At 40.6% G+C, this 27,531-nt stretch overlaps 1 protein-coding gene across 1 annotated transcript in view; it reads left to right on the forward strand.

The window, feature by feature from the left end:
- The window catches only part of MDN1 (midasin AAA ATPase 1), an 86,094-nt gene that overhangs the window by 24,341 nt on the left and 34,222 nt on the right, over positions 1 to 27,531 (forward strand). Inside the window, exons 27-63 of the mRNA XM_026038400.1 lie at positions 740 to 881; positions 1,027 to 1,161; positions 1,238 to 1,376; positions 2,043 to 2,181; positions 2,270 to 2,400; positions 2,738 to 2,882; positions 3,967 to 4,096; positions 4,896 to 5,129; positions 5,827 to 6,024; positions 7,259 to 7,467; positions 8,144 to 8,266; positions 9,266 to 9,463; positions 9,551 to 9,658; positions 10,502 to 10,690; positions 10,966 to 11,055; positions 11,176 to 11,436; positions 11,570 to 11,825; positions 12,476 to 12,635; positions 12,922 to 13,038; positions 14,159 to 14,367; positions 14,974 to 15,119; positions 16,032 to 16,234; positions 17,388 to 17,608; positions 18,326 to 18,439; positions 18,927 to 19,059; positions 19,377 to 19,486; positions 20,172 to 20,305; positions 20,946 to 21,106; positions 21,480 to 21,600; positions 22,057 to 22,267; positions 22,356 to 22,587; positions 23,479 to 23,605; positions 24,486 to 24,662; positions 24,809 to 25,023; positions 25,123 to 25,504; positions 25,728 to 25,837; positions 26,692 to 27,385. Coding sequence (XP_025894185.1) covers positions 740 to 881; positions 1,027 to 1,161; positions 1,238 to 1,376; positions 2,043 to 2,181; positions 2,270 to 2,400; positions 2,738 to 2,882; positions 3,967 to 4,096; positions 4,896 to 5,129; positions 5,827 to 6,024; positions 7,259 to 7,467; positions 8,144 to 8,266; positions 9,266 to 9,463; positions 9,551 to 9,658; positions 10,502 to 10,690; positions 10,966 to 11,055; positions 11,176 to 11,436; positions 11,570 to 11,825; positions 12,476 to 12,635; positions 12,922 to 13,038; positions 14,159 to 14,367; positions 14,974 to 15,119; positions 16,032 to 16,234; positions 17,388 to 17,608; positions 18,326 to 18,439; positions 18,927 to 19,059; positions 19,377 to 19,486; positions 20,172 to 20,305; positions 20,946 to 21,106; positions 21,480 to 21,600; positions 22,057 to 22,267; positions 22,356 to 22,587; positions 23,479 to 23,605; positions 24,486 to 24,662; positions 24,809 to 25,023; positions 25,123 to 25,504; positions 25,728 to 25,837; positions 26,692 to 27,385 — 6,804 coding nt within the window. The remainder of the gene's footprint in view (positions 1 to 739; positions 882 to 1,026; positions 1,162 to 1,237; positions 1,377 to 2,042; positions 2,182 to 2,269; positions 2,401 to 2,737; positions 2,883 to 3,966; positions 4,097 to 4,895; positions 5,130 to 5,826; positions 6,025 to 7,258; positions 7,468 to 8,143; positions 8,267 to 9,265; positions 9,464 to 9,550; positions 9,659 to 10,501; positions 10,691 to 10,965; positions 11,056 to 11,175; positions 11,437 to 11,569; positions 11,826 to 12,475; positions 12,636 to 12,921; positions 13,039 to 14,158; positions 14,368 to 14,973; positions 15,120 to 16,031; positions 16,235 to 17,387; positions 17,609 to 18,325; positions 18,440 to 18,926; positions 19,060 to 19,376; positions 19,487 to 20,171; positions 20,306 to 20,945; positions 21,107 to 21,479; positions 21,601 to 22,056; positions 22,268 to 22,355; positions 22,588 to 23,478; positions 23,606 to 24,485; positions 24,663 to 24,808; positions 25,024 to 25,122; positions 25,505 to 25,727; positions 25,838 to 26,691; positions 27,386 to 27,531) is intronic.

Below are 27,531 nucleotides of genomic sequence, written 5' to 3' on the forward strand. Positions count from 1 at the left end.
GGGGGAATAGAACCTACCATTAAGCATCACCTTGGAAAAAGTGATGTCAGATTTGAGAGAAGGCCATCAAAAATTAGTGACTGAAGGCCTTGTGGTTTGATGGGAAAGGTCCAAAATACTTGGATTTTAATTTAAGTGACTTTTAAACATCATCCTTTGCTCTGGATCTAAAGAGCCGTAATAGATTTGAGGCAGCCTTTGGGTCATGTTAACTTGTATTATTCATAAATGTAAAATGTTCTCCTAACTCCTCTTCATTTAACAGATATTTAGTTTTTAGTAAGTAGATAAAACTGTTGCATGCTTAAAATGCAATTACAACAGCACAAGAAATAACACATTTTTCCTACAGCTTTCTAAACCAAATGTTTAGCTTTTTTCACTATATTGGAGTAAAATGAAACTTAAAATGGTAACATACAGTTTTGGCACAGAACGTAACTTTTTGTTTGGATTTTTTTTTTTTATTCCAAGTACCTATTTCTATTATTTTTTCCTTGTTATTGCCTATATTATTTTATTACAGGTACCTGTCAATTACTTGCTTGTATGTAGTCTAAGTTTGGCAGTTGTGAATTATTAGTTTATTTTGGTTTTATTTATTTATTTATTGGCTACAGTGATTTTGTTCAAATGAACGTCATATTGTAGAGCTCTGAGATACTGTGTTTTAAGTATTTTTAAATGTTGGTACAGGTTCATGATAAAAAAAACTTATCACATCTTGTTCCACTGTCAGTCTTACCGCCGAGGTTCCACGGTGTTCGCAGGGAAACACGGCTTCATTACCCTGCGGGATCTCTTCCGCTGGGCCGAAAGGTACAGGTTGGCAGGGCAGGCAGAGAAACATTATGACTGGCTTCAGCACTTAGCAAATGATGGTGAGCCCTGCAACTTTGCCTCATTATTATTATTTTTTAAACTGTATCTGGAGATTTGCTTTTTAATACTTTTTTTAAGTATTATATATATGCATTTTTTAAATCATTAACCATGTGTCATTGATTTTTCTCTTCTGTTTGGTAGGTTTTATGCTTCTAGCTGGCAGAGTCAGGAAACAGGAGGAGGTGGATGTTATTCAAGGTGTTCTGGAAAAACACTTCAAGAAAAAACTGTATCCGCAGACCCTCTTCTCAGAGGAAAGCGTCAGAAAGCTGCTGGGTGAGTTTCCCAAAAGGACCACGTTGGTAGTTCTCTACATAGTGCCGAAGCTAACAAGTTGCTTTGTGTTGTGCAGCCAAATCCTCCACGCAAAAGTCTGTGATGGAGAGAGATTTTCACCACATCGTCTGGACTGAGGGGATGAGGAGGCTCGCCGTTTTGGTGGGAAGAGCCCTGGAGTTTGGTGAACCAGTCCTCCTGGTGGGAGACACAGGGTAACCTTGCTCTTTATGGTTCAGCTCTTGATAGTTAAGTAGCAACCCTTTGGCCAGGCACTTAGTGATTGAGTGGGTTTCAGTGCTTCCCTGATTTAGGAGTAGGCCTCTTGTAGGCCTCTCGTGGCAGCCATGCAGTTGCTGTTTTTCATATCTTGCAACTGTCGAGAAGGAATTGCATCTCTTTCGGGCACAAACAAATAGTGAGAGTTTTTCTGGTAAGTGAGGGTGGAGCCACAAGGAAAGACAGAAGTAACGYTTATTGGATACCAAGAAAGATCTATAGTTACTTGGCAGTTTATTCCCTCAGACGTGGGCATGGTTTAGATGTGCTGCATCTCCAGCTTAACAGAAAGCTAGATTAGTTCAATAGCTGTGCAGGCATGCTGAAATAAACTTGCTTTTGAACCTTCAAATGTCAGTCAATGCAGATTTGGATTTAAATGTAATTATAGGCGTCTTAGGCAAGTTAGCAACAGTTGTTAAGCCAAAAATGGCTTCCCTTTACATGTATTTATTTCAAGGAAAGTGAGCAGAAGGAAATTTGCATGCTAAAGCCCTTGCCTCGTGAATCTTTAAACTGTGAATCCTATCCAAAGTGAATGATGKTTTTTTTCATTACCTTTTTTTTGTTGTTCTTCCTCTTTCAATTTATTTACCTTCCAGGTGTGGTAAAACTACCATTTGTCAAATCTTTGCAGCATTAACAAATCAGAAATTGTACTCTGTAAACTGCCACTTGCATATGGAGACTTCAGATTTTTTGGGAGGTCTGCGACCAGTGAGACAACGGTCAAAAGACCAGGTTTGTCTCAGTCGTGCCTGATAACATGACCAAARAATGAAAAGCAGCAATTACTAATGCCTTTTCACTTCCTTTTATCTTTCTATAGGAGGAATCTGATGTTTCTAGACTGTTTGAATGGTGTGATGGACCCCTTGTTTTAGCAATGAAACAAGAGGGTTTTTTTCTCCTTGATGAGATTTCTTTAGCCGATGACTCTGTTCTAGAGAGACTTAACAGGTATGTATTAAATGTGTTTAGTGTCAGCTTTGAGGTTATTCATCATAAAAYGTTAGTTTTATGCCCAAACTAGCTAAGATTTTCTAAGCTTTTTCTCAGATATTTGACCTGAGCCTTAATGACAAAGTTGGCTTGAATTTTCTTGTAGAAAAAAAATGGAATTGGTCTCAGTTAGGAATGATGAGTAGAATTTCCTATTCTTTTTAAGAAATAATACAAATTCTGGGGCAGTGAAACTTATTCAAGACCAGTTTTTTTATTCATTTTGTAAGTGGTCTTTTGAAATGAAATTGAAATACGTCATTTGTGTGTGTTTTTTCTTAACCCTTCTCCTTAGTGTTCTTGAAGCTGAAAAGACATTGGTACTCGCGGAAAAAGGTGGTCAAGAGGATGAGGATAATGAAGTAGAAATACTGGTTGCAGGAAAGAAATTTCGCATCCTCGCCACCATGAACCCAGGAGGGGACTTTGGGAAAAAAGAGGTAAATGTCAAAGCCCCTGGAAAAAAAAGAAAACAAAAACAGTTCACATGTCTGCTGCTGCTAAACATTTAGTCAGTAGAGGTGCAGTACTAAAGTGCATCATGCCAGTTCCGGCATCCTCTGCTTCCTAATAGGAGTTTGCCTTGTAGCCTTAGAGGAGGATTAGAGTGTGTCTGTTTTGCATCCCTTCTCTGTGCTGTCACTTTCCTGATTTTAAACAGAATATCACAGAAAAAAWATCAATCCTCTGAACACCTTAGGTAGGCTTGAGATGCGGAATGCTTCAGGTATAGGAAAYGTGACTCATAAAGTAAGAAACCTCAGCTCTAGCATCCGAGTCTAGATGGAGTAGTATGAAGTTGCCTAACAGTTCATTCTCCTTAATACTGTTCAGAAGCAACAGCCAGAAGTCATCTTGTCTTGTTGGTGAATGTAAACAAGGCATCCTTTCTAAACAGGTAGAAAAACTCAATTTCTAAAGTTCTGCTTCAAGTTATTTAAAAGACGAGTGAAAAAACCTTTAAGGAATGCCGGGGTTTGGACTAATAAGAGATGTAAGCCTTTTTTTAACCTGCGAGAACATGGACATTCATTTAAAAATGTTTATTATTACACAAAACTCACTGTAGAGACCTGTGAATTAAGGAGATTTATTTTGGTGTTGYATTTGTGCTAGTTGTTTTTGCTTCACTAATTCAGGCAGAGTAAGAGGAGTTGGAGAAAGGAGACCGAACAGAAGGCAGATTTCCGTGCGATAGCTTCCCTTTGAAAGCAAAGGGACAAGGCAAGTTAGGGAGCTGTTACTTGGCATGTGATATCCTAGAATGAGATGGGGCTCTGGTGCTTGCAAACCAGCCTAGTTTCTTCCCATGTTTTTTCATTCAGCTGTTTCTTCTCTTGATGCTATTAGTGGAAACCTTAATCTGCATTTTCCTTAAAGATTTCACTATAAAGCCTCAAAATGAGGAGGAAAAGTCTGATCTGTTCACTTGGTAACTGCAGTATATTTGGGCAATATGCAAGGTTAACTGAAACCTTAGGTAATGTTTGAAATGAATTGCTATGTTGTTTGTTTTGTTTGCAGCTTTCTCCTGCGCTGCGTAACAGATTTACAGAGATATGGTGTCCACAGAGCAATGGTCGTGGTGATTTAATACAGATTGTAAAACACAATCTTCATCCAGGATTGTCTCTGGGTGGAATAAACTATCAAGGTGGGTATTTCTCTCTTTGAATTGAAAACACCTTAAGGAGAAAAACATTTGGAAACYGTTAAATTACCCTAAGGATTTGAGCTCTGGGGACAAATGTGACCTATTTTGTCCTCTGCTCTTCCTTCAGAGTATATATTATATAACCAGCATTAAGACCAAGGCAGGATTCACACCCCCTTGTCAAATTTTCCTCAGCTCTTCAATGCCCTGTCTTAGCTTTATTGCTAATTTCTGTTGTGGCAGCAGCTTTGCTGCGTATTAATCACTTGACACCATCTTGGTGTTTGAATTTAAAAGGATCTGCAATTCCAACAAAGGTACAGACCTCCTTCCTCACTCTTCAGTTTTCCTGTCTGCTAGGACATAGAGTATCCATCCACTGTTGATGTGCTGTTACTTCTTCATGTGCTGCTTCAGCTTGTATCTTGCTTTGCTAAAGGGAACTGAGCTGAAGGGAGTTGTTTTCCTTTGTGTGAAAGGGAAAGCTAGAGGTGAGGATATGTGTAAACCATGTGCTTTGTGATGGGGAAACTATTTGTCTTTTTCATCCAGGAACAAGAAAGGAAAAACTTTGCTACCACTTGGAAAGCTAGAATTTCTCCTGTCAGTTTCACTGTCAATTTTACTAATAGTTTTGAGAGATGATGCTTCTCTGAAGAACTTATTTATTTAGCCACAGTATTTTTTTCTTCTCCATCCATTGCAATGATACTTATTCTACAACAATGTGTTAGCTCTGACTGATAACATTGTTTTTTTTAGTTGCATTAAATTAGAATTGTATGTATGTATTTTTCAGGGGCGGACATTGCGGAGCTCATGATGGACTTCATTGAGTGGCTCCCTAAGCAGCCGTTTGGCCGCCAGTGTATCGTGAGCGTGCGGGACATCCTGGCGTGGGTGTGTTTCATGAACGTCATGGCAGCGAGCGAGGAGCCGCGCTGGGGCGTGCAGCGCAGCCGCCGGCGCGTTTCTCCTGTGCTCTCCTTCATCCATGCCGCGTGCCTGGTGTACATCGATGGCATAGGATCAGGTATGTGCTCAGTGCTCGTTCGACAGAGGAAAAAGAGGTGTATGTTTGTATTTGTTTTATATGTATGGAATATACATTGGAAATGTACGCAGAATACAGGCAGATACTTTGGAGCACAGTGAAAGGCTTATGGGAAGCCTTATTTAACAATATCTTGTAATTTACATGCTTTTGCTTTTCTGCTTTTATAACAAGAGTTTGAAAAATGCAGCAAACTTAAGTAAATTTCACATTGTAATAATATTACAAGGCTGAACACACGAACTAAGGTTGTGTTTTCCAGTCCAGTCTCCCGAGCTGATATATTAAGATATGGCACTTCATAACCACGTATTGTCCTTTCTCCACCCCTGAAGTCAGCACATGTCCCTCCTAACACATACAAAGCTAGGAACATATCTTGGTGTGTCTGGCCACTGGCCCTGCTGACCAGTGGGAGGCTTGGGAAGAGGAGAAAAGTGAGCAAGAAGTGCAGGGATAGAATTCTTGGGAGCCACGAGCGGGAGTCAGGGTGATAGATCCCTGTGTTTTTCCTTGATGTTATTAAAACTGGCAAGCAAAAGCAGCAACCCTAAGTATCAGCCTGGAACAGAACAGTGCACAAAACAGGCATTTGTGGAAACAGTTCTGGTTTTCAGTCACCGAATGAAGATGTCTAGCTATGGTTATGAAGCACACTTAACTTTCCTAATTACAGGTACAACCTCCTGCTCTGCTGATACTGCTTTATCAGCTCGTGAAAAGTGCCTGGCATTCTTGTGTGAGAAAATGGGCCAATTCCTTGAGCTAACTGACCATCAGAAGAACCAGCTAAAGATTTATGACAGAACATCTGAGAGAGAATTTGTGTGGATGGACAACTTCATGGGAATCCACCCATTTTTCATTCCYAGAGGTAGGAGACTCTGTGGGGGAATGGATGGATATTTACTATCTGCTTTTTTTATTTGTAGTAATTCTGTTATTCGCTAGATCTAGGTAAAATGTCTCAAATGTTAGAGAAGAATTTCTAATTTGCTGTAGAGCCTAGAACARATTTTTACGGTTCCTTGGTGTGTTCATTGCAACTCTGTCACCTTTATTAAAAAAAAGTTAGTTTCTTACGTTACTTTGCAGATGACTGACTAATAATCTTAGGAGACTTTTGGTGAAATAAAGGTGCTTCAATTTTGAGATGTAATTTTCTCTCACTTTACATGGTTAGAATCTCTGTTAATTTTAGGTAAAAATTACAGCTCATTCCAGCCCTTGTGTAAAGCATGGGAAGCAGGAATCATGGATGCAGTGCTAAACACAAGAGTCTAATGCTTTAAATTTAAAAATGCTAAATTGCTGTAGTCTCTCAAAGGTTCCCAGTGATTTTTGCAGCATTATTTAGTCTCTCTCTCCCTGACAATTTTCTRTTGCATTTGGAACTCCCCAAATACTGCTTTCCACCTTTAAAATATATTGAAGCAACCAAAAACTGAAAGGAGTTAGACTGAACTTTCATCTGTTTCAAATTTGTCATTGATTCCAGTTCTAATTCRCGTAATTAATTTTCAGTATCAGAGAGCAATGCAGGGCATGTTTCTACTGCTTCACTCACGATTATTTTCTGAACAGTTTTGTGCTCATGGATTGCTCTTGGCTACACACAAAGCTGCACAAGGTTAAGCTTTTGTTGAATTGTTTAGTTTCCTGTGGGGAAACTGGATCACAAAAAGAGGGTCAATATGTTGTCATATAACATGTCTGAACCATATCCCTCGAGGTCAGATTTTCAGAAGACACTTTTGATTTTTGTGCTCCYATATACTTGAAGTGAATTGTGATTTTTTTCGAGTGACAAATGTTTAGTTTGGCTTGTGAACGCTCTACATTGTTAACATTTTATACTAGAATCTGTTGCATATTCAGATGCTTTTTGCAAATTTAACCACGAGTGCAGGTTGGCCAAGACACGAGCGTCGTTCAGATAGAAAGTACCTGCCTGATCTGTGAACAGGGGCTACAGCTTGATGTCCATCACTGCTGTAGTGAGCTCGGCGGGCGCACACTGCATAATCCCCTCAGAAGGACAGCGCCAGCAACGCCGGGATTACCTTTGTGACTGACGTGTGTTCCCATTGGCTCTTCCCGCGCTGCAGGCGCCGTGGCGCAGCGGAGCGGCGTGCCGGACTACGCGCTGACGGCCGGCACCACGGCGGTGAACGCGCAGCGGCTGCTCAGGGCCCTGCAGCTCCCCAAGCCTGTCCTGCTGGAGGGCTCGCCAGGCGTGGGCAAGACCAGCCTGGTGGCCGCCCTGGCCAAGGCCTCGGGCAACTGCCTCGTTCGGATCAACCTCTCCGAGCAGACGGTAGGAATAATTGCGTTATCCTTGGAATTCAGCGCGGCGGGGAGAGCAGAGAGGGCTTTGCTGCTGTTGTTGGTTTTGCCTTAACTTTAGCTTTAAACTCAACTTTTGCCTTAACTTTAGCACGTTCTGTTTGTTTGTTTGATAAAGAAAACAAAAAATCTCTGGCGCTTTTGTCAGAGATGCCAGTTGCTTCCTCCTTGGCCTCAAAGATCAGAGGGAAGCAGAAAGAGCAGTGAGGTTTTGTAAGAGGAGTGCCAATTTCCAAATTTTTATGGTATTTTCGAGTGAAGATATGCGTAATTCCTTCTGTTTCCTGGGCTTCTGCAAAAGTTACTTGGAAGTAATTTTAAGGCTTCCTAGGGSTTTTGTTCCTAGGTTTTGGGGGATATGTTGTTTTGTTTGAGTCTTTGTTTTTTAACATAGTAGCTTGTCAGTGGAGTAGCTATTGTGAAAAGGTTTTTAGCATCTTGAAACTGCTTTCAGGGTTTTTTTCAGGGTTTTTAAAAAATATTTATATTTTAACTGTATTTAAGAGGGAGAGGGGAAATATGAGGTTATGAAAATGTGAGTTTAACAAAGGTTCATGAAATTTCACATTTTTTACACAGAAGTTTTAAAATTTTTTCTTTCTTTTTTTTTTWTTATTTTTATTTTTTGTTTCCCCTGGCTTCCAAAGGATGTGACAGACTTGTTTGGGACAGATTTGCCTGTTGAAGGTGGGAAAGGAGGAGAATTTGCATGGCGTGATGGACCTCTACTAGCAGCCTTAAAGGCCGGACACTGGATTGTATTAGATGAGGTAAATTCAAATTTTCAGCACAGGTAAAGTGGAATACTTGGAAAGCAAAAATGCTGAATTAGCATGTAAGAGCAATACCCTCAAGAGCTTGTGGCTGAACTTAAGTAAAGTTGAGCAAAATTATCTGGTTCTAGGTGCCCAGTCGAAGGCAATCATTCAATTAACAGGGAGATGAATCTTCCCTAGAAGTCCCTTTGTCCATTCCTGCCTTATATAGGGAATGCAAAAGGTTTGCTTACCCTAAATCTCTGACTTGGGAAAGCAAAGCAAGATGTGGATCCCAGTCTAAGCTACTGCAGTAAACCAACCTGAGATTTATATTGAAAGTTTTCTGGGAGGGGAATCAACATAAGTTTTGGGATACACATTCTTATAGATATCATTTCACTGAAATAAAAGTAAATTTGCTGAGGCTGGTTTTGGGTCCTCATTTCATCAAGGTCACTAAGTTCTGGTATAAACTACATTCCACCAGAGATTTGTTGGTGTGCCAAAGTAGTAAATGCTTTCAAGCACATACAGAGAGATCTCCTTATGTGAGAGCATGTGTGTTGGGGTTACTGATGAGTGCAAAATCTTAAATTCTTTATCTGTTGATACAGCCTTTTCTTTGTTGCAAAAAATATCACTTMAGGCAACCATAATATTTGAGTAATCTAGACTGCCTTTAAAAAAAAAAGAACATTTTGGTTGAATGTCACCAATGTATGAAAATAAGTCAGAAGCATGTTGAAAACGCATGTTTTACAGTGAGGAAGTGTTTTGTTGTCTTGGTAAGAACACACTAGAAATAGTAAGTGCAAACAAGGAAAAGTGTTATTTATAGCTTTACTGCTCCAGTAAAAGAACAATATAGTGAAGGTATATAACAATAACCTATAACAATGGTGGGACAGCAAGGAAATTGAATTTTACCTTTTATATATCCCAGCTTAAACTAGAAATTATGAGAAAGTATATTAATGCACCACAAAACGCTATCTTCTTTTCTTTTCTCAGTTAAATCTGGCTTCTCAGTCTGTGTTAGAAGGACTAAATGCGTGCTTCGACCACAGAGCAGAGATTTAYGTGCCTGAACTGGGGATGAGCTTTCATGTACAGCACAAGAAGACAAAGATTTTTGGATGCCAGAATCCCTACAGACAAGGAGGTGGAAGAAAGGGCCTGCCCAAGTCCTTTCTTAATAGGTTTACCCAGGCAAGCTTGTTTGGTTTAAGCTACATCGTGATCCTGTTTTGTAGTTTTCTGACTTTATTGGCAAATAATGTTTTCTTTATTCTACAGGTGTATGTTGATCCGCTGTCAGCTGCAGATATGGAATTTATTGGGAATACTCTGTTTCCTGCCATTGATAAAAATATTATTGCTAAAATGGTTGCTTTTAATAATAAGGTAAACATACRGTTTCACTACTTTTGTATAAAAGTAGGCATAATGCAATATGATGAAAACCTTGTTTGTTATTTCCTACGACTTTAAGAAGCGTGTGGGTGGAAAAGAGAAGTGGAAATATATGCAGAAAAATTAGAGAGCATCATTAAATGCCTTCTGACTGTATTTACCACTATAATCACCTTCAAAATTACTCTGGAGGGACATTATTTTTCATAAAAGATGAAAATTTTTAAAAATATATATTTTTGATAAAAAGATTCGTTGTTTTGTTGTTGTTGTTTTAAAGACTTATTTCGATGGAAGTTTGAAAGCCTGGAGAAATGACTTAAGAAAATAATGTTTTTTTCAAACATGCAAATTATTCTGCAAGCACCAACAAAAGTAGCTATATTTTAGTAAGAACTGAAATGTGCGKTTTTGTTTCTGGTTTTAAATTTTCATTTGCTGTTTACTGTGGGAATTTGTTAGAGCAATGGGGTTAATTGAAAACATCACCTGGCCTTTATAGTCACAAATTTTTAAGGTTGCAGAATGTACTTCCAGAACACAGAGGTAAAAGRAAAATCTTTTCTGGTAAGATCTGTCTGTGGCAAAGGATTCAGGGACGCTCAGAGCCAAAATTGTGTACGTATAAAAGATTTTTCAGCAGAGAGTAGATGAGACAAGCAGAATCAAACTCTAGTTTTTCAGAAGGTGTAAGGAACTAATACACTCTGCTCTTTCTAGTGTCTTTTGTGTCTTGCTGGCAGTGCCAAAGGCAGAGGTTTAGTTGGAATTTTAATATGTTTGAAGGCTAGTATGTGGATGGAGATTTGTTTGAATTGCTATTTTTTTTTCCAGATTGACAGAGAGGTAATGGTTGAAAAAAAGTGGGGACAGAAAGGAGGACCCTGGGAGTTCAACTTACGTGATCTTTTCCGCTGGTGCCAACTTATGCTTGTTGACCAGTCGCCAGGATGCTACAATCCAGGCCAGCATGTGTTCTTGGTGTATGCAGAAAGAATGAGAACCAAGGATGACAAAGAAAAGGTGAGCTGTGTGTTCKCATTCCTTTAAGCAGTCAGCAAGTATTTATAGAAATCCAAATGGAAATTTGAAGGTAACCTGAAACTCGCTCACAGATATTAGCTCTTAGGAAAAATCATGACACACMTAAGAATAGATAATATACGTATATATGTTTGTGTGTGCATACAAAAAAACATACTTCTGATGTTTGATCAGAAAAGGGGTGTRTGTCTAAGGCTTTAGAAGAATGGATACCTTGGGCTGATAAATTCCTATTGCTCTTCCAACTATTCTAGGTTGTATCTACATTTAGAGACATTTTTGGCCAGGAGGCTGATGTATATGTAGGAACCAGAGCATTTCACATCACTCCCTATAACGTTCAGGTAAGCTGTGGAGATGGTGTTTGGGAAGGGAGAGAGAAGGGAGGTGCCTCGTTCTTTTACATCTGAGCTCCATTTTCCTCTCTCTCAAAGTACTCACCTGTGTGGGTTCATCCCTTCTAGATTGGCTATTCAGTTCTTTCTCGTGGCAACTATATCCCTCGCCCTGGCAGCAATCTGTCACTCCTGCATCACTCGCTGCAGTCCCTCGAGCCTATAATGAAATGTGTGCACATGAGCTGGATGGTTATCCTTGTGGGCCCTGCAGCTGTTGGCAAGACCAGTCTCGTGGAGCTGCTGGCACATCTGACCGGTCATCGGCTTAAAATCATGGCARTGAACAGTGCGATGGATACAACTGAACTGCTGGGAGGATTTGAGCAGGTAAAAATAGCTTGGGTAAAAAGAGAGTATTTATTTCTACTGAGCAGTGGCCCGTCCACTGTGATCTCAGTGTTTAATCAAACGGAGCCATAGGCAACGTGGTCTTCTGGATGACCTAATGGTGTGTTTGCAGGTTGATATCACCAGACCGTGGCAGTGCCTGTTGGAAAAGGTGGAGAACTCAGTGAGCACCCTGGTGAGGGACAGCTTGCTCCTCGCAGAACTTAGTGCTGATGATGCAGAGCTGGTGCTACGTGCTTGGAGCAATTTCATCCTGAACTGCAAACCCAGGCTCAGTTCAGTTACAGCAGAGCTAGTGAGCAAACTGGAGGGAATACTTGTACTCATCCAGCGGCTAAACAACAAAATCAATTCTTACTCAAAGGCAGGTAGGTATCGTGGGTGATTTGAAATAAGGCTATATGTTGCTCTGAGGAAAATAAGAAACACCTATAAACCTGCAGTGAAATCTTCAGCAAATTTTCTGCTTATAATTTGTAGGGTTTTTTTAAATGGTATTGCTACCTCATGCTGCTTGTGCAAGATGGCCAAGGTTCAGAAGAAGTTATATTAATGATGTTTCTTAGGGGTTTTTTGTGCAGTTATACTTGATCAGTAGTCCACACTGTACAGAACTGCGAAACATAGGAAGCAATCCAATTCCTAAGATAGGGAGCTTAGATATTTTTCTCTGATGTTTGATCTCTGAAAGATTAAAGAGATCAGCTTTACCAATTTCAGCAGGCTGATGTGCGTTACCTATCATGAYATTTACAATATTAATATCCCATAGCCCTTCACTGGAGGAAGGAATGGAGAAGTTCATTCTSTGGAGTTCATTCTTCTCTGTATTGGCAGAACCCTTGGGTCACTATGCCAGCAGTTGCCCACAGACAAAATCCAGAGTTAGAATTGCAGAGTAACCTGTGTTGTTTCTGTTTTGCAGAGAAAAAATATTTATTAGTAAAATAACTTTGTGTGTGTGTGTATGCAAACTACCTTGGTTGTGTTAATCTTGATCTGGGCCATACTCTTCCAGAATTTGCTCGCCTGGTAGAAGAGTTTCGACGTTTCAAACTGCAGCAGCTCCAGGCTACAGAGCGGAACAGCCAYGGCACCTTTGAGTGGGTGGATGGCATGCTGGTTCAAGCCCTGCAGTCTGGAGACTGGCTTTTGATGGACAATGTTAACTTCTGCAAGTAAGAGAATGAAGTGACCTCGTTTCACCAAATAAATTTTCAACCTCCCTAAATTATTTGGCCTTTTCATGAGCAGTTTAAAACTAGACATTCTGCATTTGATAACGATGCATGGGAAGGGTAATACTCTTTCCCTATCTAGAATAGTATCTTTCTTAAATGGTTGAGCAGACCATAGTTTCGTGTTACTGTATAGTTTAATAAGCTTTTTCATGTTTTGCTTATGGTTGGCACCATTTTAATTTCATACAAGTGATAACTTTGGTACTTTTTYCCCCCAATATAGCCCTTCTGTGCTGGACCGCTTGAACGCCCTACTTGAACCAGGAGGGGTTCTGACCATGAGCGAGAGAGGGGTGATCGATGGCACAACTCCTACAGTAGCTCCTCATCCAAATTTCAGGTGCTTTGCTTTCCTGCCATTTATTTAGAGAGATAGGTAATTTATATTTGTGTGTGCAAATACACACTGAATGTCTGTCATGTTTAGAAAAATCATGTCAGCAGTGAGGCCAGGCTTTTGATATTTAAAATGCTGTTTGGTTTCCTGTGCACTTAAGTGGTGCTCTCTAGTAAGGAAGAAGATGGCATTTGGTTTAGTGCCTAAGTGGCTGACTGTGTGTGCCTATTCCAGCACTGACTGTACACTGGAAAATTTACAACAGTGTCATTCTGTCTTGAAACTTCATTTCTGATCTAGGCTTTCAGTACTTTGGTATCCCATTGCAATGGAGTAGAAGATAAATACTGTAAACTTACTGAGATACTCAGATCTTCTGGTGGTGAAAGGCAGTGTGTGCACACATGTGTGTGTTATTCSTGCTTTTTCCATCCCACCCCAAAAYTTCATTTTTGCAGTGAGACRAATTAAAAGCCATGTTCTACAGACTGACTTTAATGATCTGTAGTAGTTCAGACTTGATGTAGTCTCTGTGGGAGAGAACATGCAAATTACTCTATAATTGCTGCCACTTTTTTACATTTATGCAGTAAATGTAGGAGCTGATGTGCTCTGGTTCTTCTGAATTGGAGACAGACTTCCTGCTTTTCAGAACCTGTTTTCACTGCACTGTGTCTCAGAATTTGGTTTCCTTAATTTTTAGAGTTACTCGTGGGTAGTATTAAGTACTTAAACATTGCATGCTTTGTTTTTTTATTTTAAGTGTAGATTTTATTTAAGTGCAGGTTTATCTGAAGCTGATGCTAAGACTTCTAGAAGTCTTCCCTTTAAAAAACAACCCAGAGGTGTAGGTTTAACTTTTATGCTTGTAAGTAGACAAGGGGAACACTGATATCGCTGAGGAAAATATAGCTCAGAAGAAAGCATGCTATGTACCTCTGGCCAGATTCAACCTCTAATTATACTTAGATATTTCTCAGTTTGGTGATAGTCTCTGACATTCTAGAGCTTATTTTCCTGTTTTTTATGAAGATGGTTATGTTTTCTACAGCATTCCTGGAAGATTTGGTGATTCCAATTGATCATTTCRGGCTCTAAGTAATGTCTTATGAATATTTGACAGGCTTTTCCTTTCTATGGATCCCRTTCACGGGGAAATATCCAGAGCCATGCGGAATCGGGGGATTGAAATTTACGTTCCTGGGGAGACGGATGGAAATGCCTTGGACAGCGTGGATGTGAAGCTGCTGCTGCACGGCATGGGGCTGGTGGGAGACAGCGTCTGTGCGGCGCTGCTGGCTGTGCATTCCGAGACCAGGGAGGCCATACCCGGTAAGAAGAGTTGGCTCAGTACTGTGGTAACAACAGGTTGGGTGCATTACCTATATTTGCATTATTTTTTGTAATATTATGGCATTATCTTATTGTTACGTGCAGCTATAAAGTCACCCAAGTATAATGAAACTTTCTCTTCTTTAATGTTCTCAAGAAATAGCCCCAGATACTGTAAAAGGTGGGAACTGGGGTTCTTTTCTGAGGAGATAGCAGACACTGGCATGATATGTGCAGGGGTCCCTAGTGAAAATCAGCCAGGGTTAAAGCTTGCACAAGGCCTGCTCTTGGCTCAAGGTACAGGGGTGTGTTTTTGTTTAGTTGTTGAACAATCTTACACTTAAAGAAGACATGGGAGCCTAAAGACATGAATTTCATCCATCTCTGCTGCTCTGTGACACTCTCATGGGTTTGAGCTTGTCACGTGCTATTTTACAGTCTTGTCATGTTTTCTTACTAGCCTTGAAACACCTATTCAAATCCAAAAAGCCAATATGTTTCACTACAGATCTTTCAGAGCTACAAAAACATTGTATGTCTTCAGAGGGTAAAAGTGCTGATGATGGCTAAACATTCATATCGACCCAAATATTGAATCTCTTTCAGGTTCTGTGTCATCTTTGTCACCTTTGCTTCATGCTGCTGCATTAATTGTGCAGCAGCTGCAAAGAGGCCTTGGATTAGTGAAGTCGTTTTACAGAGCTTGTTGGGAAGTTTATGGCCGCTCACAACAATTACAAGTTAATCAGAAGGTAAAGATTTTGAAATTAGAAGTTCTTCTTACGTACTCCTAGATCTGCACAAAGTACCACTTTAGAAAGTTAGCCTTTGAGGTCCTGTTTCTTAAATGCCTGAGCAAGGGGTTAGTGCAGATAATGCTCTTGAAGAGATGCTGATATTTTTAATGCTGCCTTGGGCATCTGTCAGGAAATGAAGAGGTGGGCCTAAGTGTCAGTGAGATTTTTGTATCTTTATATGTATTTCTTAGATTCTGTGGTTTTCTTGCCTCCAGTGGAAGCAGCAGCAGTACTGGTGTAACATGTGCTTACAGGGAGTTGCTGCTCCAGAGGTCCTTTTGTGGTGAATGGTGAAGAATGATGAATTTCAGTAATTTTTTCTGATTTCTTAATATGTTTTCTGAGTGGACAGAGATCAGATTAGTGAGTTGCATGAAAACTCTCAGTCAGAAATGTGCATACTGGCATCTTTCCCAGGGGATAAATATAGTCTGTACCCTCTGCTGTAGCCAGTGGTCACACTTTGGCAGTGTAAGGAAGCCAAAGCACGTCCCAGGTGAAGTCTAAGGTGAACTTGTGTTTTAACAAGCTTAAGCTTCAGCTAAGATTTAGGGATATTAATTTAGATTAAATCATAACCTTAAAAATTGTGCACACTGTCATCTAGACACAGTAATATGATTGTTATTCAACTGTTGTACATTACATTGTTGTATTTGATTATTGTATCATTGTTATGTCCCAAACTACTGCCGTTTCACTTAYGGTTGAAGTGTTTTGGTCCTTGGTGGTGTAGATGATACAGTGCTGCTATATTCTTTGCTTTATAGTAATATATATGTGTATGACTGAAGGATTTCCAGAGCTATTCTACTAGAACACATGTTCGTCTGGGATTCTGACCTGCCTTTTGCTTGTCTGTTGTAGCTTGTATTGGATCTAGTTACGAGGCACGTTTCATCTCTAACGTCGCAAGAAACTTGGGGCGACTCCCTGCTAGCCATGGGCTTGTGGCCAGACTCGCTACCTACGGGTCTGTTTGCAGCAGAAGACTCTCTCCTTTCAACAGTGCGGCGTGACGGGCAGGTCCTAATGTACTGTCTGAACAGAATGACCMTTAAAACCTGCAGGTATGCAAGAGGAAAGCTGGTTTTGTCTAATGAATAAGTAAGAAATGAGGTATAACTGGTGTGTGAAATATCAGTACTGTGTTATCACTCCCTGCAAAGCCAGTAGTCAAGCCACAGTTGTGAGCCAGTATTCTAAGCAGACTGTGATTGTTGCAGTCTGAATTTGAAGGTGCTGTTACCTTTCCACTMACCACTGGAAACAGAAGTTTAATTCTCTGCTGTTACTCATCAGTCCAAAACTCTTCACACTTATTCAGTCTGCAAATTATTAAATATACCTGATTCATTTTGAACTGACTTAGGGCTAGGAACTTCGCAAGAAATCTGAATGTAAACACTGGCTTTACAAGCTGACAAGAGCCCCAGAGTTTTCCTAATTCAGTTTCCTTGGAAATAAAAGTGAGTCTTCRGTTCTGGGTATATTCACGAGCCTTCGTGCTTTCTGCTTCCAAGTCCAGGTAGCACTACTTTGTACGAGAYGAGTTATTCTCCCTATGAGAACAAAGGGCAAAAACAACTAACTGCAGTGTTTTAAAATATTTATTCATGATGCAGTTGAGGCCAGATGCCTTCAAATACAAARTAAACTTTCATTTTCCAACAAACCTTCCTCATAGAAGCTTCATGTGGAGGGGCTGAATGTAAGAACTCCTTTTTCTTGTCAATTTTCTTGTCTGCTTCTTGCCCCATACTACAGTTGCTTTCACGACACTGGTTCAAAATCTCACTTCCTACGTGCTTTGCCTGGTGAGCTACTGTGGGGCAAGTGCTGTGGTTTGCTTGTCCAGTGACTGAACAAGCTATAGAAGCTGGTGCTAAGATTTAATGTTGAAACTGTAAAATTGAAGAGGAAAAAGAAATTTTCAGTGTGACTTTTGTCTTCTTTAACCTATTTTATACCTCGTTCTAGTGCACAGATTGAACTATAATTTCTTAGTGAAATGTCATGTTATTTCTGACACAGTAGTAGGCACCTCAGACTGATTTAAAGTTAGAAGTCGGCTTTARAGCTAAGTAAGAGGTTTTTTGAATTGTGGTCTCCTTGCCTAAAAATAGTTGCATGGTGAGTAACTTGACTTACAGAATGGATTATTTTCTGCTGCTGGCAATTTGAGTCCTTATTTCCTGATCCTCAGTTGTTTCTGTGTTTTAGGACTCTGCCATTGACGATGCAGGATCTGCAGAAAATTATGCACTCCACTAATCCCGAGAGCCTGCAGTTCAGCCCTGTGGAGATGGCTGCTGCCTGGCTGGAGGACATGGAGGTCCTCCGGGCTGCAGTTAAATYGTTCATAGAAAAGGCAACTAATCACGACTGGACACTGAGGGTTAAATGGCTTAACCACTTGGCAAAGAATCTGCCACAAGGTCTTGGTGGGTAATTATTTAACTTTTCTCTTTTGCCTTCAGGATGATTTGTTGTGTTTTCATAGATCTTGAGTTAGACAGGTTGTGCAGACTGGGGTAAAGAGAGGACTTTGAGATAAAAGTTTCCTGTTTTTAACTGAGCACACGTGGAACTGATGCTCCTTTGGAACTGCAGTTATTTTTACAGCTATCTGTTGACTTATATAGGAAAATGAGCAATTCTCCTCACTGTCATCTTTGGTAGCAATAGTGAAAAAACAAAAGAATGCCCTACATTTATTTAATTCTAAACTCTCAATAGTTAGAAAAGCAAGGTATTGAAGAGCTGAAATTTACTGAAGCTGTGTTGTCTGAACATTCAGGACAAGAGATGGCCTTCGTTGTTCATTAATCATATTAAACATCTAGGCAGATGTGTCTGTACAGCTTAAAAAAAGTCATACTAAGAGTTGAAGGTGTAAACTGTAATGGATTTTTGCAAAGAGCATATGAAAAGTATCAGCAGTTTAATCTCTTTATTGGGCTTGTCTTTTTGGCTATGGTATTTTGGCCATTTTCAAGGTCTCTTGGAGCCAATATGAGAGCAACCAGAAGTTGTCCAGCGTGCACACACAGATGAACTTAATGCTGCTTGTGCTGGCTCATTTTGTTAATTTTGTCCATTTGTACTAAACACATTTTCATACCTACACTCTTTTCCCTTTCCTTCTTCTTCACCCCCAGGCCCAGTGCGTGTCCAGTTGGAAGCGGGTGCTGTAGCCCTTGGCAGTTTCTACGCCAGTCCCCTCTCATCTGGAATCAGCAACATGATCAAGTTGCTACAGCCAAGTATGACAGGTACTTCTGSAGAACTTGAGGCCAGACCTTAGTGCTTTGTGTTCTCTGAACACACTGCARCCCTTCCTGAGAAATGCACAGAACTAGTCTTGTACCTCTGCTGAGGCATTTAATTTTCCCCATGTTTTACAGGGAGCTCAGCCCATTGTTCCCTTTTTCAGAGTGTTAGGTACATGAAAGCTAAATATCGTGACACTTTCTGGACTGTGCTAGATATCTTGCCTGGAGTGTGGAGAAACAGGATCTTTCCATGCTCTCTTTCTGAGTATTGTGACTACTCATAAATTTATTTTTACCCTTGTGTTTTACATGATCTGCAGTCAACTTACTGTTTGTACGTTAGGGTATGTGGAGTGAGGGAGCTGAAGACTCTGCCTTCCTCCCTCTCTTTTTCTAATATTCTTTCTTGGTTCTCCCTACTACCTAAGCAAGTCTTTTACTGAGTGTCTCCATTGCTGTCCTGTCTGCTCACGTTTTGCCTTCCTAGATGAGCACGTGATGCCTCTGGACCCAAGATGGAATATGCAGTTTCTGGATATAATTAGAAATTCGATGAACTTTGACTCGGAAATGGAGCACACGGATCAGCTTCTCATCCTCTTGAAGTCGGCAGCAAACCGGTACGTTCCAGGAACAGCTTGAGTTGTGGTTTCTGCCAAGTTTGTTTGACAGTTTGTCAGATCTGGTCTAAAATATCAGGCAGAGGTTTTGCCCAAGTGTGTGTGTGTGTGTATATATATAAACATATGCGCCCAAATATATATATATATAGATAGATACATAAGTCCTAACTTGTGTAGACTGTAGCCACGCAATTAGTTGGGCCGCACTCCATTCTTCTTTTGTAATAAATGGAATGTCACCTTCACTTTATGATTCACTTTTCTAATAAGGCTTAAAGTTAACTCTTTTTTTTAATGTCTTAATTTTAATTCAGAGCAGTATTATTTCTCGACCRAGAAAAAAGGAGCTATACTGAGAAGAATTTGATTGCCATCAAGGAGCCAAGAGCTAGTGTCTTAAGAATGTCTCTGGATTTCCATAAAGGTGGGGTTGATTGTCACTGTTTCTTGTTGTTGCTTGATGTTTTGGGTTTTTTTTGTTTGCTTACTCTGTTATCATCAGTGTTATCATCAAACTTAAATATGGTTAATTAATTGTACTGTTAGGAAATTTGCTACTTTGAACATACAGTGTCCAGGAAGTGTGAAGACTGTGTGAATGTAAAGCAGTCAAATGAAGACAAAAATGGTATATAAATTATTCCTAAATTAGATATATCATATGCTACAGCATATATATGCTGCCAGTGATAGATCATCTGTGCATATCATTTTTCTGTGAACAGCTAAACTTGAAGATGATTGCAATCTGTCATCTGTCATTGGATGTTAAAAATAGCAAAATTCTTCAGAAACTGTTTTGTTCCATATCTTTATATTGTTTTAGTGTATAATAGGATATTTACTTTTAAGACAAAGGGAGAGAAAAAGAAAGCTTACTGATGAAATTACTGTGTTGATAGAAGCAGCTGAGCAGTGTTTTACTTTTTTAGATTAAATATATAGAGAATCGTGCAAACAGTGAAGGAATATTTTGTTACTTTGATTCTTGGATGTTCTCAGTTTGGCCCCAGTTACTGAGAGGATCTACTGGCCAGAAACAAGTCTTTCATTGCCATGATATGTGGCTGGAATATTCAGTCTTTGTTTTCCTCTTCTCCAAACTTCAGATCCAGGAAGTTACCATGCCCTTCCTCATGCCGTCGTGGTCAACCTTGCTGCTTTTTTTGAGATTTGGGATGCCTTTATGGTTCAYTGGGTGAAGACTACTCAGGTGGCCCTGAGTGATGATGACCTGCATGATGTGAGTACATTCTTCCTATTACTTTTTTTTTTTATTAATGTTGTTCTGTTGTCAGGGGCCATGCCAAACAGCAGTGCTTCTGTTAATATATAGCATGTGCATAACACCAGGCAGATGGTCACATGCTGCTCCCTTCCAGTGACCGTATCTGTGCAGCACCTCCTGTTTCTGCTAATACCTATGGGATGCGAGCCAGCCTGCTGAAACGCAAGCACCTGGCACGTAGGTGTCCATGGCTGAGCTTTATCATCTAATCCTCTCTACCTGCTTAGGATGATACTAAATGGGACAGGCAACATTCAGGCTGCAGGGAGAAGTCACTTCTCCCTCTCCCTTCTCAGACTATCAAGGTCACTTTGCTGCAACCCAACCTGGAGGCTGGGCCCCTGGATTTCTTTGGACATAAACTTTTGGCATATTCWTTTTTGACTTGAGTAGTTCCCCAGCCACCAGACGCACCCCATGTTTTGGAGGACATGTAGTTGGGTGCTCGGTGTGCAGCTCTGAGYGAGCCGCTGATTCTGCAGTTGATGGAACTGACAGTGGTGTTRTGTTCCCTCTTGCTTGAAGTACAAAGTGCTCGCAGGACAGCGTGCAGGGCTCAGCAACAGGAAACTGGAACCTTTTTGGCTTTTTGTAGATTTTGTATTGCTTGCTGTGGCGTGACCGGTTCTGGGCAGTGTCTGACACGGTGACAGTGGATTCACCAGGATTGTCCCTTCTGTCGCTCCATTGGCACTGGGTTATGAAGCATTTGATTGACAGAATTCCTCAGATGCTTATAGGATCAGAACAGCACAAGTAAGTGGCTTTGATTTGTGGTTATGTTATGTGGTTGCCTAATTTATCTTTATGCTGTAATTCTGATTAGTAATATTCCTGTTAGAATTTGTAATATTTGCCTCTAATGTCCAGGTTGTACTTCATTAGTGACGTAAGTACATTATGTTAAATAGTTGATCACTTAAAACTTGGGTTTCTTTGTATAGGGCTTCTCTTTAGCCATGTATTTCTATCTACAGTCTTTATCCATTGCTTCTTCCTTAAAATTAGGTTGCCATTTTGGTGAAGAAGAATGAATTTTTTTTATTATTCATCTATTTATTTTTGCCCTTTTTATTTTCCCTCAAACATTTGGGCTAACTGTTCCCATTCCTGCTGTTTCTTCCTCAAGGAGTTCAAAAGAAATCCAGTCTGTTTCACTGCAGATTCAGAGCTGCTTGGCCAGTCCTGCCAGCGTTTGTGCCAGTGTGAAGATACTGCAGAAGTCTCTAGGAAGACCGCTTCCTTTTAAGGTATTGCTGCTGATTTTGCAAAAGAGTTGGATTTCCAGTGCTGTCCAAATGCTTTTTAATGCATAATATTTTATACAATGAGGCTCTCAAATCACTTGATACARCCTCTGAAATGCAAAGAAGTTCTGACTAACACAAGAGGAGCTGTAAAGCAGGGCAGTTTGTTTTGTGAGGTTTTTTGCCTGTTATCTAATTGCCTGTTATCTAACGATAAGCACAAAAATATGATTGCTTGCTCTTAGTCACTTCTGTCTTCCTGCACTTTTGAGTAAGGCTAAAATGAATTGTTGTGAAGTTATGAATGTCATTGCAGATGGATTTGTGTGTGCCTAGGCTTTAGTGGGACATGTGAATATGAATTATTCCCTAAAACTTTTGACTGCAGTCACCGATTTCATTTCTTAGCACTGTTGAGATAACTTGCCACTTGTTCAAATGTCCTCTTCATGCTTCTAGGATAAACTGGGCGCAGAGTGTCTTTCTCAGCTAAAAGTTCTCAGCAAGTCACTTAACATCGTGGAGCCAAGACTGGCCTTGGGAAGCAGGAGGTGGCAGGAAAAAATGTGTTGTCTGAAAACTGCTGCCACCGGATGGAAGATAAAGAAAGCACTGCTGCAAGCTGAGGGCCTGATACTCAGAGCTAATCATCTAGATGATGTTCATCTGGGTAGGTATTTTCATATAAAAATGTGAAATRTTTGCTGCCAAAAGATTTAGTGCATGCATTTATGTGCCTTTTGCCCCCTGTCAAACAGGTGACCTGAAGAGTTTTTTGAAAGCTGTGCATTCACAACTGACAGCAGCAGGAGTTGTACGTACCCCTTCAGAAGAAATGTTTGCTCAAGATGGTATCTCCAACCAGTTAGACCCTGCCTCGTTAATCCAGCTCTGCAGCAGGGTTCAGCTGTGGCCTGCAATGGAGTTCCTGGGCACCATGTGGCAGTACAAGCTGACAGCTGATTATATGGCTAAGGCTTCTGTGAGAAGGTAACAAGGTTGAAAAGAAAAATGCTGTCTTCCTTTCACAAGATTCAGAATCTTTAGCTATAAAATATGTAAATCTGTGTGTATGTGCATGTATRTATGCATATATGCATGTACACATGTGTGTGCACACCTATATTTATGTATATAATTGCCCAAACAGTCCTTGTCTGCATGCAGAATTAGACTTGAACAGTTATAAAATGCTTTGGCAGAAGAGTTGTTAAGTGGTATGTTAAATAAGCAGTTTTCTTCCACTGAACTAGTTTTTATTAATGCAAATGTGGGAATTTTGATGCCCACACCCTTTGGAATAAAAACATTAGACTCCAGAAATAGCTTGAACTGTAGAGTGGACTACAATTGAGGAACCTTAAAACCTGGCAATATTTTCCYTTTAGTGAAACAGTGGTCCTTCATATTAGGAATTGACATAAGGATGTTTGTAGCTGYGTTGCTTTACAGACTTTAGTGAAAATAATATTTTATACAATGAAGCTCTTAAATCACTTGATACAGCCTCTGAAATGCGCAAAAAAAAAAAGCTCTAACACAAGAGGAACTGTAAAGTAAGGCAGTTGGTCTCTGAATGTTTTGTGARTGGTGGTGGTGGTTGTTTTTTGACTATACAGCTTAAAGCTGTGGAAGATGCTGTTTCTTTACCCTCCAGCTGTGAATTTAGTTGTTGCTGGCTTTGCAGAATCCAGGTTTTTAGAGTRCTGGTAGAGTGTCTGTTCTTCTCCAGTGTCTAAATGCTGTCATTTTAGCCTTCTGGCTAATTTTCACTGTTCTTGTGACTCCTGTCCTGATTAATTTGTTTTACTGTCCAAATGATTTGTTGTACTTGTCTGGGTTAAGCATTACATGAACTGTGTTTTTTCTTTTCTGCTACAGGGCGAATTGCAGTCAAGAACTACGCCTGTGTTCAGATCTATCTCAGCTTATAGCTTTTGCCCTGAGATTAACACCGGCTGCTTCTCACCAGTTGTCTGGACTGTGGCACTTGTTGCACCTCCCTGAGGTAAGAACAAGCTTCAGTTCTTGCAGATTTTTCCAGAATTTTCAAAATGCTTATGTCTCCGTAAGGTACTGACTTCCTATGCCTGACAACAAATGTTTCAGTTGTTTTTTAATGAGAATAGAAAAACGTATTAACTATAAGCATGCAAAAAATTCTCCAATGCTAAGCATTCCAAAGTCTAAAATCTTAGATCTCTATATACTTATGAATATAATTGGATGTTTTTGTTTCATTCATCCATGTAATAATAAAAAACATAAGATTGAATGGTGGCTACCAGCCTGGTTACATCTTCTCAAAATAATTTTATGCTGAAGAATTTGAAATATTTGTCTCTGCTTCAGTTGTTTAGATCTGTGTTGCTTTTTGGTACAGTTTTCATTTGATTGTATGATGTGTATCCTTTAAAGCAGCTTAATGTATCAGAAAATTTGATCAGCTAGTACTTAGCTATAGTGGGGTGGCTCCCGTTGTTGTTGTGCTCCCGTGCAGTTCAGCACACAGCAAGTTCTCGGCTTCTCTTGGGCAGAATATTGGGTATCTCGTTTAGTTTTGTGTGTCTTTTAAACTTGTGTTAACATAACATGTGGCTGCACAACTGCAGAATAGATGCAGTGTGCTGAGCACTCGCACTGCCAACTTCCTGCTTGTTCCACACACGGAGAAGGAAGCTGAGCCAGTGCAGGCCTGAGGGAGTGAGCCTGGGTTCATGTTGGGGAGAAAGGCAAGCAAACTCTAGGTGAAACGCAAAAAGATTTTTAAGGGGAATCTTGTACTCTCTCTATTGGAAAAGAGCACAGTTGCTCATTTATTGCTGCTGATTCTCATTTGCCTTCTAGATGTCATCCTCCTGATTCTTGTTTTTTTCCTCTCTCCTTAGATATGCCCCGAAGAAATGTCTGTTCTGTCATCTCAGCTAGTTAGTGCTGTGCTGGCATCCTTTTGGAGCAGCACTTTTGTATCTGATCCAGACTATTGGTTAACCTGGAGACCACTACCTGTGACAGAGGAAGAGAACTTTCCTAAATCCCATATGAACTATGGAGGTTCTCTGAAGGTTTGTCTATTCTGACCTAATCAAGTAGCTAGGCTGAGGGCTGTTTTACTAAGCAATTCAACAGCTTTCTAAAACATACAGTAAAACTCTAGCATAATCAGTGCAGGTTGCATCTGAACAATCTAACTCTTAATCTCTTAATTTAGGGCCCAGGTATTTTGACCCGAGCAGTTTTCTCAAAGTGCTTCTTTGAAATTCTAACTAGCAGCAGCAAGACAAGCCAGTGGGATGTGAGTGGGCTTCCTGTTCTGTCCTCATCCCATGTGACACTGGGAGAATGGATGGAGAGAGCACAACAGCTTCATGAAGTCAGCGCAACATTGTGGACCAACCTGACTGTCTCTTCAACAGCAGACTTTAGGTATACTTAAGTATACTTTAGGTATACTTAGGTATGAAGAAGCTTATTTACCAGAGGTCAACTTCGTGTTTGTTTCTTCTTTCATTTCTGTGCTTTCAGATACACAGATTCCAGACTACAAGGAATAGTGCTGGCTAGGCTGCTCTCTGCCCTGGTAGATCTGGTTCCAATAGAGTTACAAGACAAATTTTCRGAGTGCTGTGAGAATCTGTCATGCAAAGATCCCATTGCATATGAGTATCTTCTCAAGATACTCCGAAGCATTGCTGATCAGGAATTGCTTCCTAAGGAAGTCCTTTTTCTCCTGCACACTTGCTTGCGGCAGTTCTTTGGGGAAGGGCTTAAGGAGCTCCCAGAGACAGCTTGGCGAGGAAGCCTGTGGGTGAATATTGGCTTGCTGCAGATCCAGGTGTGGCTTCCACAGACTCGKTTTGATCCGGCTGTGAAAAGAGAATACAAACTCAAGTATGCCAGAGAAGAGGTGAGTGTGGAATTGAGCTGGCTTCTAACACTCGGATACAACRTCAATGAAATGGAGTTTGTTTTGGATGTTCTTGCGTAAATCCTGTGAAGGTGCAAGCTTGTGATGTTTAAAACATGATTGTTGAACTATATAGGAGCTCTTTTAATATCCATGAAGAGGATGTACTTGCTGGGTTATCAAAGCCAGAACTTCAGAGAAGGGTTTGTTCTTTTCTTTTTAGCTGCATCAACTGGAGTGCGAATGGAAAACAAATGATTTGTCATCCCAACTACACACAGGGAAAAGTATTGGAGATGAAGGAATCTGCAACTAYATTCATCCCCATCTCAGGTAGTATCTCAGGCACTTGATTCTCTTGGTTTAGATTGGAAATCACATATATGGATGCTCTGAGTGGATTTTCAGTGATAACTTTGACAGACTAGCACTATGTTTGTTGATTTGAAAGTTGTAATTTGCTGATAAAAATGTCATAGAGAAAAATGCAGAACCTGTAGAGATTTGCTTGCAGTAACTAAGGAATTGTCTCTACACACTTTCTATAACAACTGATACAGTGTGAGCCCACTAATTGTGGGTATGTAAATGCTTTTCTCCTGGGAGCTGTATCTGTGCCTGTGACCCTCCTATTGTCATAAAACTGAAGCTGTGCTCAGGGCTGAAAATCAAGTTATACATCTAATGTTAAATATGGTACTTTTGCTAAATTGTAATAAGATTGTTAACAAAGTGAATGGAGATTGGTTATCTATGACTGTAACCCTTAAAGGTCTCAGCAGGAACTAGTGCTAAATTACTGAGCTTGAGGTCAAACTGTATTTAGTGAAGTCTGCATAGCACGTAATTGAACATCATGCTTGCCTATGGTGCTGTCACCTAATTAAGTATCTTACAAGTTAGAATACAGCTGTCAGGTCAAAAGTTAAAAGCAAGTCACAAAGTCAAAAAGTCACAATTGAGTTTTAATGGAAAAGTGTAGGGGGAAAAATGAGGAGAGAGGAGGGGAAGGGTGCCTGCCTGCCCTACTGGTACTGCATGTTTGTGGGTTTTTTTCCTAACTTGCACTCTCTCACAAATCAGCCAAGTATAGGTGGTGTATCTTCCACTGTATTACTGTGTAGTCTATGAGATACTCAAGTTTATTACACTATGTTTCTAAACTGGTCAATTTTATTTCCTAACAGACTGCTGCATGAAAGAATGCAGAGGCTGAAGGAGCAGATAGCCAGTCTTTCCAGAAAGAAAGCGTTCAGGCCCCCTGCCCCTGCCTATGACTGCCTGTACCAGCAAGTTCACCAGTACATCAACAGCATTGCACAGGTTTCTGCAGTGCAGGATCTTCTGGCTCGCCTTCTGCAGTTGCTCCGTGGGGAAAGACCCGAGTCCCTCCAGGCCATACGGAAGCTYTTAGATAAAGAAGCCTCTTGGCAAAAGTCACACCACCAGTTCAGGAGGCTCTTGGCGGAGGACTATGCCGTGTTCCCGGATGCCACCGTTCCGCTGCAATCTGCCATCTTACAGTTGCAACAYGGCATGAGGCTGGTGGCTTTTGAAGCTTACGCGATGCTCAACAGCCTCGTCTGTCCCACTGATCTTGCCAACCTCCTCACTTCTTTGCTGGCGTTTCCTTCTGTTAGCCCCACCTTCCCCACTTACTTGGCTCACGCAGAGACTTTATGCTCCGTGAATTCAGTTGAGGTCCTTAACGGGCTTAAGTTTTCCCTGAAGCAGCCTGAAGGAGGCTCGGAGGGAGCGCAGAAGCCTTGCCCCACTCTGGAGCAGCTGCTGGTGAATGCTTTGCTGCGTCTTCGGTGCCACGTCCTGTCGAAAGGAGAGATGGACCAGAAATCCCTGCAGCTTTTCAGGCATCTGTGCCAGGTAACATCTGAAGTGTAATGGCCAGGAAGTAGGGCAGCATTCTGACTTGCTCTTCTAGAGTCCTTGCACCAACCTACCTGGGTAAATGTCAGTGTGAAGTTCTTGAAGTTGTCTCCCAGTCCTACTTCCCATCACAGAATTATTAT

The sequence above is a fragment of the Nothoprocta perdicaria genome, unplaced genomic scaffold, assembly GCF_003342845.1.
Source record: "Nothoprocta perdicaria isolate Ctin4 unplaced genomic scaffold, notPer1 scaffold_21, whole genome shotgun sequence".
NCBI classification, from domain to species: domain Eukaryota; kingdom Metazoa; phylum Chordata; class Aves; order Tinamiformes; family Tinamidae; genus Nothoprocta; species Nothoprocta perdicaria.